The sequence below is a fragment of the Martes martes genome (assembly GCF_963455335.1).
Source record: "Martes martes genome assembly, chromosome: 5".
In the NCBI taxonomy this organism is placed as follows: Eukaryota; Metazoa; Chordata; class Mammalia; order Carnivora; family Mustelidae; genus Martes; species Martes martes.
In genome coordinates, this window is record NC_137892.1 from 96,003,242 (window position 1) to 96,024,193 (window position 20,952).

Below are 20,952 nucleotides of genomic sequence, written 5' to 3' on the forward strand. Positions count from 1 at the left end.
CATGCGCGCACGCGCGGCGCCGCGGCCGGGAGGGACTTTCAGTCCGCTTCAGACTCCGCCTCCCCGCTCACCGTCTGACCCCTCGCGAAGCAGAAGGAGACACGGGCGGGGCGGCGCCCGAGGTCATCCGCAGGACCCGGGCCTTGGACTCCAGCCCTTTTTCTTCTCGCCTCACTTGTCAAGGGACACCTGCCCGCTGCCCCGGCCTCTGCGCCCTCCGGGAGGGGAGGAGTCATTGGGAGGAGCCTTTGGAACGCGCCTCTCAGAACGACTTAAAGGAGGAACACGATGTCTAAGAGAAGCAAGTAGAAGTAAAAATTTACGAGATTATGTACACAGCCCCTGAAAAAATGCAGAGTAAGCACGGATCACAGTTTTCTTCGGGACAGGGAAGTTCTTACCAAGTGAGTGTGTAGAGACAGGGTCACAGTTCAAAAAGTTTTGTTTGTTTGTTTCTTCTTCCAGAGCTTGACACACTGAGTCTAAAGCTTGACAACTGGAAATGTTCAAGAGCAGCTTTGACAAGTTTGTAAATGAAGAACAAATAGGAGAGACTGGCATACTAAACTCTACAACAGTAGTAATTAAATCAATGCGATGGTGTCCGTGGAATCGAGTCCAGGAACAGAGACTCTTAAAAAATATGAAAAGGTCCTATCACTAAGAAGTTAAATAAGCCTCGGGGCGCCTGGGTGGCTCAGTGGGTTAAGCCTCTGCCTTCGGCTCAGGTCATGATCTCAGGGTCCTGGGATGGAGCCCCGCATCGGGCTCTCTTCTCAGCAGGGAGCCTGCTTCCTCCCCTCTCTCTCTCTGCCTGCCTCTCTGCCTACTTGTGATCTCTGTCAAATAAATAAATAAAATCTTTAAAAAAAAAAAAGTTAAATAAGCCTCAGAAAATGAGTGAAGGGTTTAGGGCAATTCACGCAAGAACTCTTGGAGAGAGAAGACCATCCTGTTCCCCACTGTTCAGTCAGCGCCCAACAGCAAGCACAAGAAGTATTTGTCGAATGAATGCGCATCATCGGTAATCAGAGGAGTGCAAATTAAAGCAAGTACATATCTTCTTTTACTTATCAGATTGCCAAAAAGAAAAAAAAAAAGATAATATCCTGTGTTGGCAAGAGCATGAAGGAAAAGGGTACTGTCGTGTGCTTATGGTAAGAGTGTGAACTGATAAGTCTTTTGTGGTTTGCGATAGTACAAAATTGAAAATAGCACAAATGTTCATTAGTTGGGGCTCCCTAAATAAACCCGGACTAAGTAAATGAAACTGCTTCCGGCCTGGAGCTCGCTGTGGAGAGCACAGATCCGTGTGACCTGGAGTCTGGGACAGTTTGTTGTGTGTGAACAGCCGTAATTCACCAACTCTGCTAACCATTTATATTTTTAATAAGTTAGAGTCTGTGCCTGCTTGTGCAACCGAGCAGTGAAAGGCTCCAGGTCACCCCATCACCCTGTAACCGCCAGGCCTCGGAGAAGGGGTGTGTTTACCCTTGGCTTTGGCGATAGGAGCTAAGCGAAGGGTGCGGCCTTAGGCTCCTCTTCCTACCTCGCCTCTCCCCAAAACCCCCCCTACCCCGCCCCGCCTCCTCTCGCCTTGCCTCGGCTTCTCTTGTCTCCCACTGCCCCTTCCCGACCTCAAAGCGCGCCCCCTGCTGGGGGAAAAGGGGAAATGGGGTCTGGGCAAGCATAAAATGGGCAGGGGGCGGGAAAGCAGACGGGGAGAAACCCGTAAGAACGCCGCGGCGGCAAAAGCCAGGAGTCAGCTTACCGTCCGTGGCAGTCCCGGTGATCTTTCCACGGTGTGCCCTAGGGGCTGCCCTGGCTCTGCTCGTGGCCAGATGGGACCTTTCCAGTCTGGACTCGCCCTTGTCATACCTTTGCACACAAAGTTCCTCACCCTGAAGAGCAATTCCCTCATCACTTAGTTCTCAGCTGACACCTTCCCTGACTCCACCGAGGTCCAACCCCTTGGCGTGACGTCATGCTAGCACCCCAGACCTCACCTATGTCTGCCCCTTGTGATTTATGTCTGCCATCCATCTAGGCTGTGGCCTCCTTGAGACAGCACAGCACCTGTGTTGCTCACCAATGCCCCCAGTGCCTAGGACATGCTTGGCACCTGAACAGAGGCACTGACATGTTCAAGGCTGAACAGAGGGAATTTATTAGAGAGGCAGGGGGCAAACACGTATTTACACGGGCCGCGAGGGGGGCATTAAAAGCAGAAGCGGGGACGGGAAGTTCTGGGAGCAGCTCAGACGAGCTCCACCTTGGCATTGGGGTACACTGCCACCACGTCGTAGCCCTCGGGTGGCTTGACGCGCGCCTTGGCGTGGCTCTCGCAGTAGAGCCGCTCGTCCAGAAAGAAGTAACCGCGCTGCTTAAGGTTCAGGCCGCAGTCGCTGCACATGAAGCACTCGGGGTGGTAGAGCTTGTCCCGCGCCTTGACGATGGTGCCCCTGATGGGGAAACCGGGAGAGGACTGCTTCTGGCGACTGACGGATTCGGGAGCATGATCCCATCCAGGGCCTCGGGCGGGGCCAGGGGAGTGCCGGGGGCGGGGATGGGGGAAGCAGGGGAGGGTACTCACACTATGCCGTGGCCGCAGCGCGTGCACTCAGGCAGTCCTTGCAAGCCACTCAGCGGAGTGCCCAGCTTGCTGGCCGTGGGCTTGAGGTTGCGGGAACCGCTGGACCCAGGCCGCTCCCCTGAAAACCGGAGCGCAAGCGGCATGAGCCAGGTGCGGAGGTCACAAAAGAGAACTTCACTTCTTCGCGGTGTGGGATGGACTCAGCTTCCGGGACCACCAGCACTGCGACTGGGGACGAGGTTTGGAGTGGGAGGGGCCGCGACGGGGGTGGAGTGGGAATCCGGACAGGCGCCACGAGGAGTGTGGGGCGCTCGGAAGAGAAGCGGCAGGGGTAGATGCCTGGGATGCAGGAAGGGGGTGGGGTCGCAAAGGGGTGGGGGCCGGGCGGCGCTCTTCAGGGACCTGAGGGAGTGGTTAGGCAGATGGGGCAAGATGGCGGGAGTCTTACCGCCCTCCCCTGCCTCCAGCATGCCCTGCAAGTAGCGGAAGGAGCCTGACTGCTTGGGCTCCGAAGTCAAGGGCTCGGCCGGCTCCCTCAGCATCCTGTACACCTCTGAGCCCAGGTCCACTCCGCCGTCACGGCTCCGCGGGAGACTTCTGGCTGTGTCCGTGCTGGGCAAAAGAGATGCACCAAAGGACACAGTTGTGGCACCAGCCTTCCCTCTGCCAGCTCAGGAGTCTGGTGAGGTTTTTCAGAGTGAAACCAGCCGAGACCCAAAGATCAAGTGTCAGGGGTCAAGATATGACCCAGTGAGGGAAGAGATCTGGGATTAAGATGGGATCTGGGTGTGGCTTCAAAGGCCACTTCTCAGTACTACCTGTGAAGTGGAGACACATGCAGGGTGCTCATTTGGGTCAGTAAGGTAGCCTCATTGCTGCTGCCATTGTGATGGAATGGGAGGTGAGATGGCTGCCCATAAGGAGGTCCCAGGCCTGGCCTGCCATCTTCTAGCCCAATCCCGGTGGCTGAGGGCCTCCTGCTGGTCACTGGACTGCCATCCTAGGAGAGACAGAGTCCTGAGGCACTGAGAAACCATCTGGGATAGGGCTTCTGGCCCTTCCTTATACATTCCATCCTTGCCCTGCTATGCCAGGCCTTCTTGGATGTTGGCTGGTTACCCCTGCTCTGACATCTTTGGGCTGTCGTGCCCAGCCAGGGAAGGGCTGCAACTTGGGCCCAGTTCAACCCCAAAAGACATGAGAAATGGCTGTGGAAAGTCAGACACAAAAACCTAAGTGCCTGAGACTCAACTTTGGTACATGAACCATGTGGTGATTCTGACCACCAGTGCCTGTGACGGATGGTGTTGGGGCACGACCATTCCAAATAACCTTTTAAGGCCAGCATGACTGGAACAGAGTTTGTGGCATCCTTGCAGAGATGCTCCTGGTGCCAGGCCTTCTCACCTGCCAGAACTGTGCTGGGTATTGTACGGGCCTGTAGCTGGGAACATGAAAAAGAAAGCCCCATCCTGCAGCCAGGAAAAGTCATCAATCACTGTGTGCCCAAAGCACACAATGGGGTTGGGGGGCAGACTGAGGTTCAAAGGCATCTTTGTGAGGTTAGTCCCCTTCAAGCCTGTCCCTTTGCCTCCATTTCATGCTCCACAGGGCAATATATGTGGCCTTCTACAGGCAAAGCAGATGAGGGCCAGCGGCTGGCCCAGGCTCAAGGCTCACCACCCTACTACTCCATGGCCAGCCTGGTGCCCTAGGCTGAAACATTTGGAGAAATGCCTTGACCATGTCTCCTCAGCTTGGGAGAAAAGGGCCATATCTCCGTGGGTGTGGATCTGAATGGGGACTGCGGATCTTCGTCTCTGTAGAGTCCAGGGCTATGTTGCCCCTGGCTTGCAGGCACACAGAGGCATGCACACTCTTGTGAGAACTTTCACAAACACACACGAAGACAACACACAAGGTCTAGCCAGTCCACCGACATATACCTAATTACACAGACACAGTTGCAGATACTCAGAGACTGTGCAGGATTCAGGCAGCCTCCAGCACTGGGGCACAGGGGAGCCTGCAGAGCTTTGTCCTGACTGCCCCCGCTTTTTCTGCGGCCTCGGAGCTGGCTGGGAGCTTGGGGAATGGGCAGACCAGCCACTGAGTGGGGTGGTACCACATTTCCCTCACCTCCACAGACAAAGGGGAGGGTCTCGCTGCCCAGGTGGGCCCCTATCAGTGAGGCAATCACAGTAGGAAAACCCTCTTTCCCACTGGGCTGAACAAAAGCCCCTGAGAAACCTGAGCACTTTTGCACATGTGTCTGCAGGGCAGGCGGGCAGGCAAGGCTGGCCTGGCCTATAATGGGGACCAGATGGGCCATGGGCTGTGGGGGCAGGGCTGGGCCTGGTAAGGAGGAGGCTGTGACAGGAAGCGGAGTCAGAAGGTCCTGGAGGAAGGAGGCCCTCACTCACCTAGCAGGGTGTGGGAGTCCACTGCAGGGTCATCAGAGCCACTGCTCCCCCAAGGGCTACCCATGCAGCTGCCTCCCTCGGTCTGAACTCAGTGGTTAGGACACACATGGTGACCTCAGTCTCGGTATGAGTCCCACACCTCTATCACCTCTCTGAATCTGTTTCTTTATCTGTTAAATGGGGGAATGTGATGGTCTCTACATCCTAAGTTCCTTGTGGGGATAAAATGAGACAGTTGCATGCAAAGCACTTAGCATAGTGCCTGGCACACAGCAGATGCTTGGGCTGTCATGGGCATTCCTGAGTTCTTATTCCTATTTCTGGATGTCCCCCACTTTGTGTGATAGTGCACCTGGTGCCACGTGCTCCCCCTCTCTGAGTATCTGCCAGCTGTTTGATTTGGTTGTTGAAGCCTCAGGGGAAAATCAGCAGAATGGGGATAACTGCCTGCTTGTTCATCAGCTCCCACGTGACCGTGGTCAGAATCTGGGACACTCAGGACACCTGGGTGGCTTGGTCAGTTAAACACCTGCCTTTAGCTCAGGTCATGATCCCAGTGTCCTGGGATTGAGCCCCCATCAGTCTCCCTGCTCAGTGGGGAGTCTGCTTCTCCCTTTCCCTGCTCACTCTCAAATAAATAAATAAAATATTAAAAAAAAAAAATCCTGGGATGCACCCTGGCAGGTCTGGAGAGGACAGGATGAGTGTGCAAGGGCTGCCTGCTCTACCCGGCTTGGTTTAACCCATCACCTGGTTCTCAGCTTAAATGCCATCCTCTCCAGGAAACCTTCTCTTATCGTCACCCTTCCTCTGCCCTGGGCTGGACCAAATGCCTCTTCTGTTCCCACATAAGTAAGGCCCGAGGGAAGAAGAGTCCCCTATGACCCTACATGACCTGCAGAACCTATTTGCATCGGGGGTGCATGCCAGGGTATTTTGTGCTGATTTTAGGGCCAACTGTGGTTTTCTCCTCTGATGTCTCTGGCTGGGCCCACCCACTGCCCACTGCAGGCAGAGGGTGGGAGCACTGTGGGGACAATGGGCCCTGTGTCTGTGTTACTGAGGACACAGCCCTGTGGGGGCTGGGTGGGGGTGTTTCTGTCACCACCCATGGAGCTCATGACTTTTAAGCACAAGAGGGGGATGGCAGCTGAGGGGCAGCCCTGTTGCTTAGAGAAAATCCCTCTGACTCCAGCCTGAGCCACTGGCAGCCTGGCCTTTGAAGAGGTCAGTAAGGGAAATTGTGGGGGCAGGGGCAGCTGCTTTCCAGCCCACCATCCCCAGGTGCCCTGGCCCTGAGCCCCTCCTGAAGGATGGACTAGAGCTGAGATTCAGATTCCAAAACTCAGGCACTCTTGCCCTATCCACCCTGCACTCACACGTGACAGCTGGCCTCACAGGTGTGCTGGGGGCCTACACAATGCTTGACGCCTGGCCTGCGTCAAGCCTGGCTGACTTGTCAACCTCTGCTCACCCCTAGCCCCTTGGACCAGGTCACACTGTGGAGACACAAGCATTGCTACGAATCTCTTCAAGGACAGCTGAGGTCCGGGACAGAGGAAACCAAAAGACTATGGTTCTGCCCCATCACCTCATCCCTTGCCTCTGCCCTCCCACCCACAGGAGCTTGCTTTTTTCTGAACCTGTGATGCACAATCTCACTTCTGTGGCTTTGCATGTGCTTCCTTGCACACTGCCTTTCTCCATGCCTCTTTGCTGGCCGGATTCTTCCTAGTCCTGCAGGACTTGGCTTGGATACTTCCTCCCCAGGAAGCCCTCTCTGAACACTTAGGTGAACCATATGCCTACTCTGGACTCCTTTGGCCCTTGGCTTCTGCCATTCCAGAACTGCTAAGTACCTCTTCCTTTTCATAATGGGCACTCTCTGGCATGTAGTAAGCATCTGGCCTCCGAGATTCCAGCAAAAGTAAGTTAAGGAACAAACACCAGAACGAGAGGATTGGGATAAAGGGTGAGGGAGATGGCCTTCTCTACAGGGAAGCCTCCATGGCAAGAAAGTAGACACAAGCAGGCCTAGACGGCCATGGCCCCATATTCTGAGTCCCATAGTTCTGGCTCCATCACAGAGCAGTCCAATCTCCACCTTTTCCAAACTCTGTAGCCCAGTGATGTTGAGCTGGCTCTGGATACCTCAGCCCTGCCCCCTTGGCTACCCCTCATGTCCATGGCAAAATGAGGCCATAGAGCAGCTTCTTCCTGCCCCCACCCCCCTCGTTTGAAGACAGTATCATAGTTGTGACGCCTGTCAAACATGGAAAGGTGACTGTGGCCTGAGGTCTGCTGGGTGCAATCACAGGACAGCCAGGAGAAAACTTCAGCCTTAGGGCATCGAAGTGCCTTATATTCTAAGGTCAGTCTCGAGGACTGAGTTTGGCTCTAGCCACGTGGGTGCCCAAGGCTAAGATAAGACAGAAGAATACCCAAACAGCCTGAGGTCACTCCACAGCCTACAGCTTCCCCTGACCCAGCCCCCAAGCCAGTGACTTCCTCTTGGTCTGGCATCACTAGGCACCAGAGTGAAACCCAGCTAGGGGGATGGGGGCAAGGTAGCACTGAGCCAAGGTCTAGCCCCGTTCCTACCCACTCTAAGTACCTTTGTCTCAGAATCTAGGACTATTTAGAGTACAGACAGAGCCCCCAGCAGATGCTTATCACCTGGGGAGCACAGGATGGGGCATGGACATGGCCCAGAGAAGTCAGCTGCTTCAATCTCTGGTTAGGGCATCTGAAAGCCAGACAGCAAGACATCTAGTGCAGGCCTGGCCCCTCTGCCCTGGGCTTGCTCTGAAGCAGGCCAGGCCAGGTGGTGTCCATACATACCTGGGCCTCAGGGTCAATATGGATCCTCTGTGCCTGAGCCTTGCTGTCCTCTGGGGCACCGGGCCAGCTCCTGCCTTCAGGTCTGTGACAGGAATTAGGATGGTCAGATAGATCTGCTTACTGTGCCTACCATGACTGGAACCATGGCTAAGAGGGGCTGGGCTCGGGGCCCAGAGCCACCCAGGACCAGGCCTGGCACCCTGAATGGCAGAAGCCACCACTGCAGCACTTGCCCCTGCACCAGATGGTAGCTGCTGTGGCGAGGAGACAGAACTCGAGATCTGCCACCTGCCTAGGGCGGGGCTGTGTGTTCCATCCCCACCAGCTGCTCCAGGCCTCTCTGGTCTCATTCCCAGACAGGATGCAACAGAAGCCCTTCAACTTCCCCACTTTTTCACCCTCTCCGTGGCCTCAGCAAAAAAGAAGGCCAGCTCATAGCAGGGCGTGCCAGGCCTCACACATGGATCAGCGAGGAGCCCATCTGCTTATCCTCTTCCAACCACAGCCTCTGGCCTGGCCTGGAGGTCAAGCATCCCTGGGCTCTAGGGGAGGTGACATAGAGGCTTTGAGGGGTGCGCCTCCCCTCTTGCTGCCGGCAGAGTCATCACCAATGTCTGCCCAGCCCAGATGGGAAACAGGCCATTAGGAAATTCCTGCTTCACCATAGAAACCAAAAGCCAAACACCACTCAGGAGGGAGAAAAACATCATAAACCTGCCATAAGTGGGGCAGGCGGGGCTGGCGGGGCTGAAAGGCTACAGGCCTGGGGCCCAGTCTTGCCATTCAGTAGCCCTGTGAGGAGGCAAGCCAGGAGGTTGCATGGACACTGAACTGACAGGAGGGTGTGAAGGGAGGCCCATTAGACCAAAGGGGAATAATGTCCCCCTTCACCTCAAGGCCTCCTGGGGCTTTCCAAGAACTCACCACTGGGCCAGCAGCTCAACATGGCCTCTCCCTGCAGTTCACTGAAGGATTTTTAACTATCTGTCTACACATGTAGACCACACTCCCTCTACACTTCCTCACCGTGGCCCATTCCTTAACCTGGTACAGACTAGCCTCTCTCCCCCAGAGCCTTCCGCAGGCCACCAAGGCTCTGCTGCCTGAGTGCAATACCATCCCCACTGGCGCCTGGCCCCAGCCTCTCATCCAGGCTCCCGGTGACTGCCCTAACTCACAGCTCCACCTTTGGCCTCCGCCAGCTCGGAACTCTGATGGGATCAGTCTAGGACATCATATCTGGCTATGACGACCTTATACTCCCCTGAAGTTCTGCCTAGAAGAGAAGTACAAGCCTGTGGTCTGGAGATCAGAGTGCACAAAGTACCCAGAGCAAAGAGCGTGGCCCAAGGCAGCAGATCAGAATGAAGGCTTCAATCTCCATCCATAGGCCTTCACTTCAGGCTGGACAGGTGGCAGCATCTACCATCTTTAAGCAAAACAACAGCCCAAGGGTGGGCCATGTAATTGCATCTTGTAACATATACAATGGGCAACACAGACCTCACCAGAAGCCTGGGTTTGGAGCTGATGCCAGGAAGGTTCTGGGCCTAGAGAACATGCCCAGAAAGTATGGGTTAGCTTGGATTGTTGGATAACTGGCTCTGAGTTCTAAACAAAATAAGCATAGCAAGAAAGCTGGGCCCTTCCTTCACTTCTCATCCTGTGGAGAAGTCTGTGGAGGATTAGAGCCCTCTGTAAAGAAGAGGGCAGGCAGGGAACTGGTCTGGGTCAAGCTCTGTGGGCAGGGGCACAGAATAGCTCTCTCCAGTCAGCTCAACAGGCTGATCCTCCACAGAAACCATGCTGAGGGGGTCTGTGGAGTATAGGTCCTGGGTCCTAGCAGGAAATTCAGAGCAGGGTCAGAGGCCTTGTGGATGGTGCCCAGGAGAAGAAATGCTGGCCCAGAGTGTCAAGGTGGCCTTCATGTCTTAATTTCTCAGAATCTGCATGTGTGAGCACTGGGGGTGGGGGCTGGAGGACAGGACCCCAGATTTTCACCCTGAGCAAACCCAGTACATCATAAGCATTTAATCTCCCAATCATAAGATGGTCCCATTTTGGAGTTAAGGAAACTGAGGACTTTGAGATTAAATCACTTGCTGGAGGACAGCACAGTTCTCCAGTGCAGAGCTGGGACTTGAACCCAGATCTGTGATAGTAGAAAGTATGCTCTCACCTGGCCCATGGCCAGGCAGCATTCTGGGGCAGAGTAGAACAGATGAGGGGACCTGTGGCTCCATCCATGCTTGGCTTGGAACAAATGACCAGGAAAGGAAGGAAGGAAGGAAGGGGAACCTCCACCCTGCCCCCATCCTGCTGCCCTCCCCTGACATCATTCCCTCTGGGAACCTCCTGACTCAGGCCCCCTACAAGCTCCCACTGCCTCCCCCACCCCACTACTACCAGGGCTTCCCTTCTTTAGCCATGCAAAATGAAGGCCGGAGGTGAGTCAGGGCTGAGGAAACCAGCCAAGTGGGGCGGCCGCAGAGGCCACTCGTGGGCAGAGCAGTGCTGATGTTTCCCCCAGCCAGACTATACCTCAGTCTGGGAGAGGGCGATGAATGTGATCCTGTTTGGTGGAGAAGGAAACCCAGGCTCATAGAGGTCATCTGGTGGACCTAAGATCCCACAGAGTCTGGATTAGAACCAGCTCTGCTGAACTCCCAGGCCAGGGCCCATTGCCCTTGGAGTTGCACTCAGCTCCAAGAGCACAGTCAGGTGTCCTGACCCCACTCTGGACCCACAACCGGGCCAGACGCACATGGAGGTTATCTCAGAAGCCTTCCTAACATGTTTAATGGCTCCCAGCCCTGCCAGCTCTAACGCATAGTTAGCCATGTTGTGGTTTGGAGAGGCTTTGCTGACACACGTCCACAGGAGGGTCATGGAAAGTCCCTGTTAGCAGTGAACGTGGCAGAGCTAAGCAGTTCTGTCTGACTTCTCTGGATCCAAGCAAGATAGGGGGAAGGGAGATCCCACTCAGCCAGGACCTGGCCACCTGCCTTTAGAGCTGAACAAAGACCTAGTGCCTGATTAGGGCTGGGGACACCTTAGGTGGACCTTCCATCCCAGATCATTTGTAAGGCACACACACGGCTTGGGGAGCCCCAATCCTCCCCCTTCATGTAGGCAATATGGCATGATACAGTCCCTGGCATCCAGATTTAACCAGAATCTGTTGCAGAGGCATGAAGCGTGGTGGGGCCAGCCGAGGCAGGGCAGCCTTTTTGGGGGCAGGAGTGGTCAGCAGCCACTCCTAGGAGTGAGAGATACCTGAGGACAAACTTTGCTTTCCCACACCCTTGCTGTGGGACTTTAGGCACCCGCTAACCTTTCTGGGCCTCAGCTGTCTCATCTGTAATATGAGAACAATAACAGCTTCCATTTTATCAAGCAGGTCTAAAGGTTAAATGAGGTGTGGAAGAAGAAACCACTTTGAAATGATCATCAAAAGGATCACTCACTCAGGGGTGAGAAGAAGACTGAAATCACTGCCCCCGTTCCCAGAGGCTGCCCAAGGTCTTATTTCATTGTTGATTTGGGCTGCCTGTCCCCTCCCATAAGTCCCTCAACAGACTTCCAGTCCTGAGCTAACAGGGGGCTTCTTTCCTTCTTAGGCACCACCCTCTCCAAACAGTGTCTGTCACGCCCCTGGGAAAGCACTAGTTCCTAGGACTGGGGTGCCATGGAGCTGAGGCAGAGAGGCTGTGTGGAGCCTGGTTCTCTGAGGATGCTGGCCGTTCCTGACTTATCCTCCCCTTCATTCCACTCCCCGCCCCCCAGGCCAGCCTACCCTGTGCGTACCTGCTCACAGAGAGTGTGAGGTGGTCGTGGCAGCCTTTGATGCGATTCTGTGCCTCCAGGTGCGTCATGAGCTCTGTGCTTTCCCCATTGATGGCCTGGATCAGGTCTCCAGGGCACAGGGCAGCCAGTGCAGCCTTGCTGCCAGCATGGACCTGTAGAGGGACAAGCCAGATGGCTGGGTATCGGCCATTATGTGGCCTTGCTGTGGTCTTGGGCCTGGACCCCCTCCAACCTCAGAACCTGGGCTATGCAGCCCTTCTGCCCACATGACCTGTGGGTGGGCCAGCCCCGAGACTGGTTGAGTTCCCATGTGGTCTTGCCACAGCCTCTGCTGTAAACACCCCCAATTCCAGCACCTGAAGGACCTCTGGGGTGTGAGGGCATGTAAGCAGGCCTTCCTTGGGACTGGGACAAGTGGGATGTCCCAGTCCCAAGCAACTCTTGTCGCTTGCATATGTGCCCACGGACATGCAAGGGATACACGGGGACACATAGGCTTCCAGATACATACAAAGCATGGACATGTCACATATACACTACATAGACAGGGCCCTACCAAGACACACAGCATAGCAGCCCCTTGACCTGATATTTCCTTGTCTCCCTACTCATTTCCTTTCATCCCTAACCCCCACATTCACCTCCACCTCCCCACACTCTATCCAGACCAACTGAATCTCCAGGTGCTACTGACAGCCCCAGATAATTCTCGCCTCCATGCTTCTGCAGATACTCTTCTCTCTAGCTGGAACACTCTTTCCTTTGACCTCAAACCCTAATTACCAGCTTTTTCCTCCTCACCTTCACATCTTAGCAGAGAAGGCATTTCCCCTAGGAACCTTTTCTTTGGGCTTTCACAGTCCTCTGTGCACCCCGTTACCACTTTGCTCCCCTAACATTGTTAGTGCCTCATTCTGGGTCTATGTCATCACCTCCCCAGGCAAGTCCAGGACCACGTACTTCCCACTGCCTGCCTGCACTCCTGAGTTGCCATTTTACCTCCACTTCATCAGCAGGACAGACACTCTATCAGGCCACCCCACTGCTGCTATTGACTCCAGGCAAATGGTGTCCATATCTGGAGCTTCTTACAATGCTGGTGCCCTGATGAGGGCCACATGGGGTTGAGGATAGGCTAACAGAGAGGCCAGAATAAGGAGCCCAGGGGAATTCAGGCAAAAGGGCACTCTTTGCCCTTTCTCTGGTCCCAGTACCACCTTTGGAAAGAAACTTTAGGCACCCTCAATTAAAAAAAAAAAAAATCCGGTAATTTCTATGCCTGATATGGGGCTCAAACTTACAACCGTAAGATCAAGAGTCACATGCTGTACCAACTGAATCAGCCAGGGTGTAGGTGCCCTCATTCCTACCCGGCCTCTCCAGTGGTGTCCTCAAGAGCTTCCAGCAACCCTGTTCCTATTGCTGGAGTTGGGAGCTCCTGGAAGCCCAGCTATGCTCAGCCTATCCAGTTTTCAGTAGTGAGTGGACAAAGCTGAGGTGCTGGCAGCTCCTTGGCTGGAGTCCTGGTGTGGGCAGTGCTAAAGCTGGCCCGCCCTGAAATAGGCTGCCCCAAGGAATATTTTTCTGGAGCATGGCCCCCTCAACAACCAGCCCACCATGAATGCTCATCCACAGGGCCTGGGCACCTGCACAAGCCTATCATCCTGGGGGAAGGACCTACTGGGCATTATCCTACCCTCCACTCAAGGCCCTGCTCCAGGCCCCTCTCCTTCGTGGACACATGCTCTGTGACATGGCCTGGGCTCAGTGCTTTACCCATAACTAGTTCATGGCAACCTTTCAACCACCTGATGAGACAAAGGCTGTTCTCATTCCTAGAAATGAAGTAAGGGAGGCTTGGGGGAAGGGGCACCTTGCCCCAGTCCCCATGCTGGAGAGAAGTCTTCTTCTTCAGGGGGGTGGCTAGCTGCACGATGACTCAGCCAGGACAAGGGGTGCATTCAGGCCCCTGTGGGTGAAGGAAGTTCTTGAAAGCAGGGGTGGCTGGGACTCTGCCAGCTCCACTAGCTCAGGGAGTTCTGGTCAGAGAGGGCATGAGGCCAGGAAACCGTGACTCTCCCAACTGCCTTTATAAGCATTGTCTCAATCCTCCAGGAAAGCCCATTTCTTAGGTGAGGAAACTGAGGTCCAGAGAAGTGCAGAAGATGTTCAATTGATAAACGGCAGAGTCAGGATTTCACTGCAAGCCAGCCGGTTCCAAGTCTTATCCAATAACCCCTGTGTGATTTGCTGCAGAAAGGGAGTGAGGGGAGAGAGTGTCCTAGGGGAGAGAGAGTGTCACAGGTAAAAAGGTCAGCATGTATAATGGCTCACTCGTAGAGAGAATAAAAGCAGTCTCCTGGGGTTGAAGCATCATTAGTGAGAGGGGAGTGGGAGAAAAGTCAGAGAAGAAGCAGGAACCCGACCTGCAGGTCTTGTAGGCCCAGGTGAGAAGCTGGCATTTCTCCTGGGTGGTTGGGAACTATGGAGGGTTCTAAGCAGAGAAGTCACAGGACACAGTTTAACTCAGGCCTCTCCCTCTGGCTGCCGAGTGCAGGTTAAATAGACAGAAAGAAGGGAGAGGGGTACAGCGAGGTCAGCTGGGAGGCTGGGGCACAAAGCAGGCTCCTCACCTGTAGCAGCTACGTTCCTGGCCCCTGCTCTGCCTAGCCCACTCTGCCCAGCCTAGACACTGTGGTGGACTGGGAGTCACAGAGTCTGGGGCCATATTGTCCTGTAGAGTCACAGCAAGTGCCAGGCAGGCCTGGATTCCTGTCCCTGCTCTGCTTCTCTGGATACACCCTGGCCTGTCTGAGCCTCAGTATCCCCATCTATAATGTGAGCCCAGAGGGAGCCCTTACTGGTAAGAGCTCTTGTGAGGACTATCTGAGGCAATCAGGGCAAAAAGCCCCCACAGTGGCTTGAGCACTGGGGAGCTGGTACCAGCACCCGTTAGGGTGGGGCCTGGAATGCTGCGGACGCTCAGCCAGGGCCGCCAATCACTGTATTCATAGGGGAAGAAGCCCAGGCCAGGGTTCTTGGGGGCTCCTCCAGGCTTCATGGGCTGAAGGTGTAAGGCCGCAGCTCTGCCAGGCAGCCAGCCTCCTCTCTGTCTGAGTGTGGCTGTCCTCACAGCAGGGTGGGCGGCGGATGGGGGGGCGGCGGCTCTGGAAGCATGGAAGAGGTTGGGTCTTGAGCCCCGTTGGTAAATACACTCTCAAACATCATCTGTGTCTGTAGATCTGCCCTTGACACACCTGCTGGGCAGGCTGTGGCCTGTGTCTCCCCAGCCTCAAAGATCTTCCCAGATCCGCCCCAAATCCAGGCTCAGGCATCCTGGTTCCTTAGGCCTGAGCTGCTGCTGCATGACTTTGGGGGATAAGCGGCTGGGGGGGGGGGTTCTTCCTGGCAAACCCTCTCCCAGCCTGCCTGCCTGCCTGCCAGGAGCCTGCATCCCAGTTAGCTCCAAACAAGGCCGCCACTGCTGCTGCCACTGTGACGTGTGGAGGCCTTTCCTCCACGGGCCAGCAGCCGCGTGGGCAACAGATGTCTCTGCTCCCCGCCGCCTGTGGCCATCAGCCGCCGCCACTGAGCCTGTCAGCAGCCTCACGCCCAGGGTGCCTGGACTGCTGGCTGGTCTAGCACCCCAACCAGCCCGCCTTGGCGGACACACAGCAAGGCATACATTCAGACAGACACAGATCACACGCATACACACACACACGCGCACACACACACACACACACACACACACAGCAGTCTCCCTCAGGGAAGTGGGAGATGAAAGGCTCCCGGATGTGTTGAAGGCCCACCTCACTTGGCCCCAGAAACCTGGTGGCCGTGGAGTAAGGGCAGATGTGGGAAGTCTCCCAGGACAGCTGGGCCTGCCTGTCACCCTGGCCCCCAGAAATGGGATTCCGTGATTTTTCACTCCACCGGGTGCCCACCCCCTTCCAAGTAGCGGAAAGAAGCCTCTGAAAGCCCAGCCAGCTTGGTCCAGCCTCCAGAGAGAGAGGTGGCAGCACAATGGGGGAAGGTGATTCTCAGTTCTCCTGACTCGGGCCTCCAAAGGCAGCCTGTGTGCGTATAAAGGATGGCCCTCAAATGGCCCCAGGTCCCTTTGCTCTTCCTTCCAGAGTGAGAGCCTTCAAGGGCAGGACCTGGGTTTTGTCCTCTTTTGTCCCCTAGTCTGAGATCCCCAAAGGCAGAGTCTGACTCCCTTTTTTAGCCCTTCAAACTAAGGGACCCTGAAGCCAGACCAGGATCCTGTCTCCCTGAGACTGGGCACCCCTTCTGACAGGGCCTGAATCCCTTCCTCAGCTCCTCTGTCTCCCCAGATTAGCCACCCCCCAGGGCTGTGCCCACTCCTCTTTCTCCTCTGTCCTAAGCCTGGGGCAATGCATGGCCCCGGAAACCAGAGAAACTGGGCCGAGGTTATTCTGGCCCCTAGCCTTGTGTGGTCTTGTGGGGAGGGGTCTCAAAACCTCACAGTCAAGTCTCCCCTTCCCCTGGAAGCCCAAAATTCCTCTTGGTCACTTCCCCTTAGGACAACTGAGGTCACAGATGAGAGTCTGACCAAAACTAGAGTGAGGAAGTGAATGGATCTTCTCCTTTTCATATTCAGAGAGGACCCCAGACCTCCCTGGGGTTACCCAGCTCTACTGGCAGGGACCTTTGATAGGAGAAGGGGCTCTCAGTCATTTTGCCCCAAATGCTCAGGCTGGGTTCAGTTTAAGCAGCATTTCCCGGCCTCTGTAGATCTGTCCAGACCGCCGGCCCAGTGAGCTCCTTCCCCGGCCTGCAGCAACTCCCCCAAAATAAGACCAGCAGGGAGGCTGGTGTGTGAACTGGGGTGGGGGATTCCTTCAAGGGATAGGGCAGGCAGGCCCGGCGCCGGGAGAGAGGGGGTTGGGGCAGTACTGCCCTGCCTGGAAGCCTCCAGAGGCCATGTGTCGCCCAGGCCAGTATTTGGCTTTCGAACCTCACGGACGTCGGGGATCTGGGTCTCGGGTGGACCGCGAGGACAGGGTCTCAGATCGAAGACCTCCCCGCCGCCCCGTGGCCGCCTGACTCACCCGCGAGATGGTGAGGGGTGCGCTGAAGTCCCGGCCGCCTACTAGGCGGAAGCCCCAGGGCGAAGGGCCGCGCAGGGTCACGGAATGGGGCATCACGGGCCAGAGCCGCAGCCGGAGCCTGAGCCGGACACTGAGGAGCCGCCGCCGCCGCCGCCGCCGCCGCCTGGACGCCGCGCCCCGCCCCCGGCCCGCCCGCCCCGCCCGCCCCCGAACCCCGCTCCACCGGCCCCCGCCCCCGCTCCCCTCGCGCCCGGATTGGCCCCGCGGCCGGCCGGACCCGCCCACTTCGGGGGGCTCTGAGGACCCGCCCCTTGGCTCCCGCGCCTAGAGCCCCGCACCCCCCGGCGCGGTCGCGGAGACCCCGGGACTAGCACAGCCCCGACGACGGGGATCCTGCCCTGGCCTCGCTCTGAGGGCCACGGATCCGACATCGGCCGCGGAAGCTCAGGCACAGGCCCTTTGAAGTCGCATCTACCGGGCGGCGCCCCAGCCTGATGAGGGACTGGAGATGGGGGGGGGGCCGGCCCAGATGGGGGATGGGGCCGTGCCTTGCTCCGAAAACTCCTCAAGGTCCTGGCAGACAAACATGCCTCTCTACCCCACGGTGGTGCGAGGAGTTCTCTGAACAGCAAGCCCTGAGGAGCAGCCTCCTGCCTGAGGAAGCCTGGGCCCGGGACACAGCCCCAGGATGACAGCAGGCAGTGCCAAGTATGGGGTGAGAACAGAAAGGTCCCCAGCCTCATTCTGGGATGTCAGGAGGTCTTTCTGGAAGAAGTGGCCCCCGACTTGAGTCTAGAAGCAAGGTTGTCCTTCCAGGTGTCACTCACTCCTTCCCCTCTGGGGCCATGTCCCTGGCTGCACTGCCTCTTCCCATCTTCCTTTGAAAGGTTTTTTGTTTCCCCAGGCTTCCTAGAAAAGGAGCTGCTTAGGTGGTTTGGGGGTGGTAGCTGCATCACTGGAGGGGAGTGATGTGTTTGAGGGGCATGGAATTGTGGGCAGGCTTTCACTTGAGGCCCTTCCTGGTGCTGTCTTCACTCTCAGCCATTGTCCTCCAGGGACGTCCTTGAATGGCCCTTGTAGGCGCCATGACTTGGCTCCCCTAAACACTTTGTGTCTGGCTGTGTCAGGGAAGCACTGTTTGTTTCGGGTCCCCCCCCCCCAGGTTCTGAGGAGGCCCCTAATTTAGCCATTTTTGACAATCCTGTGTGCTGTCTTGGCCAACTTTAGGTAAGGGCTCTGCCCTCGGGAGGCTAACAGGCTATGGGGTGAGATATGTCCATGGGGTCTCTAGCAGCCCCAAGAAGGAGAGCTGCTTAAGAGGCACAAAGTTGGGCGCCTGGGTGGCTCTGTTGGTTAAGCATCTGCCTTCGGTTCAGGTCATGATCCCAGGATCCTGGGGTTGAGCCCCACATCTGGCTGTTTGCTCAGAGGAGAGCCTGTTTCTCCTTCTCCGTCTAACTGCGGGAGCTGCGTGACGCAGAGAGAGAAGCAGGCTCCCCTCTGAGCAAGCTGAACAAGCTCTCTGCTTGTGCTCTCTCTGTCAAATAAATAAATAAAATCTTAAAAAAAAAAAAAAGAAAGAGAGAGAGAGAGAGAGAGAGAGAGAGAGAGAGAAACTTACAGTAGTCCAAAGAAGGGGCGGTGCCTTCACTGTAGAACATGGATTCCTCTCTGGGAGGTGAGGTGCTGCTGTCTATTCAGCTGGCAGAGAGAGGTGAGTGGTATGCATGGGGGGGAAGTGTGTCAGCCACATATTGGGCTCTCAGCCCTGTGAGGTGGAGGTTTCGGCTCAGCCCCATACAGAACTGGAGAGGAGTGGACTTGGACAGAGTGGAGGGGCCAGCAGGAAAGCTGGTCTCTGGATGGTCTCTCAGAGGTCCTTAGGCCAGAGACTCTGCAGACCTTGGATCCCACTAAAGGACAGGGACAGTGGGGGCAACCATCACCTATCACAGACTGTCCAAGGGTTAGATGCACAGAAAGGCTGGGTAGCCAGAGACCCTGTATCTGGATTCCAAGAACTATAGTGAATGTCAGTGGCACAAGTCATGCTGGTACAAAGGGTCCTTAAGAGTCTGTGGAAGCTCCTACCTGAGACATCCCATAGTGGATTCTTGAAACTCCTCCTTAACCCTGCTTCCATCACCCAACTTACACACCTCCAGAGACTGTCAACTGCCCACCCCACCCCAGCCCATCCTGAAATCACTTCACTGCCTTCCTGTTTACATCCTTTTTGGGGGAAGCATATCACTCCCTCCCAGAAGTCCTCCTGAATATGACTTTCCTAGCCCTTTATCATCTCATCAGTGTAATCTGTCTGTGGGGACTTCTATCACAGGGTTGAAGATGGGGGGGGGGGCTCTTCTAGAATCTGTACATAAACTTACCCTTTTCAATGTGCAGCTTCTGGGTCCATTCCAGGGTCCATGCCAGTTATCCTGCACAGTGGGTCATTGATAACATCCTTGAGAGGACATCAGAGGCCCATTTCTGACAGTGCCCTCCCACAGGACACAGCCTGGGCAGGCTGTGCTCCTGAGACTGGGGACAGACCTTAGGAGCCACACTCTGGGCTTGCTCCGAGGTAGCCTGTGTCCTGAATAACAGGCCAGATGAGTGCTTCCAAACCATCCCTGATACTTCCTCCAGGAAGCCTTCAGGATTTCCTTTCACTCTTAACAGCCTTATTCGTCAGGGTTGCTATGTTGTTGGAACTCTGTCATGCTAGGGCACCACATTACAGGGTAATTACAGGGTTTGGGAGTCCTCTCCAAGGTGGGGGATGGGTGGCAGCTGAGTCATGCCTCACGTCTGTCCTAGTGGACTTCATTTGTTCACTGCACACTGCTAGGCATCTGTGCTGTTGGGTACAGCCAATGCATTTCATGTGTTCTCTATTCATTCAACAAAGATGTACAGAGTGGTTTTCCTATGCCATGGCCTGTGGCTGCCCAGGGCTGGGGTCAAGGCGTCCATGGGGGCAGGGGCTGCATCTATCTTATTTATTTCTGTTTTCCCGGTACCCAACAGAGAGTCTGGCACACAGAGGGTGTTCAAACACATTGGGTATTAAATAGCATTATCACTACTATGGGAAATATCATCTCTGCTCACCCCTTGGCCATCACCCAAACGGAGGCAGGGAGGGCACGAGGGGCCAGGAAGGGGAAAGACTTCTGCTCCTGCTGCCTTGGAGGTCACTCTCAAGGGCCCCAAGTGGCTCAGGGCACTATGCCCAGGCTCTCTGTGAGCAGCCAAGGTCAGGAGAAACCACAGTGCTTTTTCCTCAATGGGCTGGCAAGCTCCAGCAGGAGCAGAAGTGTTTGGAAGATGCCCTTGGGGCTGAGGGTACAGTGAAGGAGAGGGAAGCACTAGGGCAAGAAGAACCTCAGGCCAACCTGAGGCCAACCTGAGCCAGCCGAGGGGACTGCCCAGCACAGGAAGCAGACCTGGGTTTGGGGATGGAGGTGGGATGAGGAGGATATCCTCCTGTGAGGTGCTAGAGGTTAGCTGGAGAGCTCAGACCTGGACCTGCCCCATCCTGGCCCAGTGACCACAGGTCTCTGGGTGGAGCCTGCCCCATTCAGGCTCAACTCCTCAGGCCAATACCTCCCTTTCTGTAGGCCCAGCTTCCTTCCCCAGTCAATAGCCTGGATTCCAAGGGGATTTAAATCCTTGATGGGGCATCCCTTCTTCTTCATGAGATACCCAGTCCACGGTACTGACTACTGCAGGGCGCCAGAGGACAGCCAAAGAAGAACCTGAGAAGCTTCCATTTTAGGATGACCTTTTTGGCCTGGCTCCCAGTTCTGTAGCTTCTGGTCACCCAGGGGTCTGCTCTCCACAAGGCTTGCAGGTCAAGGTTAGGAGTCTCGGAGTCTGCAGGCTGGAAACAGCAATCTATGGCAAGCCTGGAGGAGGAGGGGCTGTGCGGGCCTTCTGTAGAGCTGGGACTTGGCCCCCCAGTAATAGGGAGCCAAGGTGGGTCCTAGGCAGGGTTTGAGGGGATCTGAAAGGAACAGAGGCATCCAGGAGCATGGGCTCCAGGCAATATCTAAAAGGAAACATGGGGTCTTGTGGCCTATGGGGCGCGTGGGAGCTGATGCGCCACACATCCCGGGTGGACAGGACTCCGTCAGAGAGGTAACAAAGCTGGCCTTTGAGCTGTGTTTGGTGCCACAGAACACACAGGGGAGGGCGTGCCTGCGAC

At 55.9% G+C, this 20,952-nt stretch overlaps 1 protein-coding gene across 3 annotated transcripts; it reads right to left on the reverse strand.

Moving 5' to 3' along the window:
• Nucleotides 1-2,145: 2,145 nt before the first annotated feature.
• PDLIM4 (PDZ and LIM domain 4) lies at nucleotides 2,146-16,918 on the reverse strand (the record flags this gene model as incomplete). Of its 3 annotated transcripts, XM_080804264.1 has the most annotated exons (7): nucleotides 16,740-16,918; nucleotides 11,665-11,816; nucleotides 7,858-7,939; nucleotides 3,412-3,593; nucleotides 3,042-3,205; nucleotides 2,594-2,711; nucleotides 2,146-2,462 (listed from the first exon to the last, which is right to left on the reverse strand). In XM_080804264.1, exons 1-7 carry the CDS (start codon nucleotides 16,830-16,832, stop codon nucleotides 2,258-2,260), a joined length of 996 nt encoding a protein of 331 aa, XP_080660390.1. In that variant the 5' UTR covers nucleotides 16,833-16,918. The 3 variants fall into 3 exon arrangements, with proteins under 3 accessions (XP_080660390.1, XP_080660391.1, XP_080660392.1); XM_080804265.1 differs by lacking the exon at nucleotides 7,858-7,939; XM_080804266.1 differs by lacking the exon at nucleotides 2,594-2,711 and having other exon boundaries at nucleotides 2,392-2,462.
• Nucleotides 16,919-20,952: the final 4,034 nt, after the last annotated feature.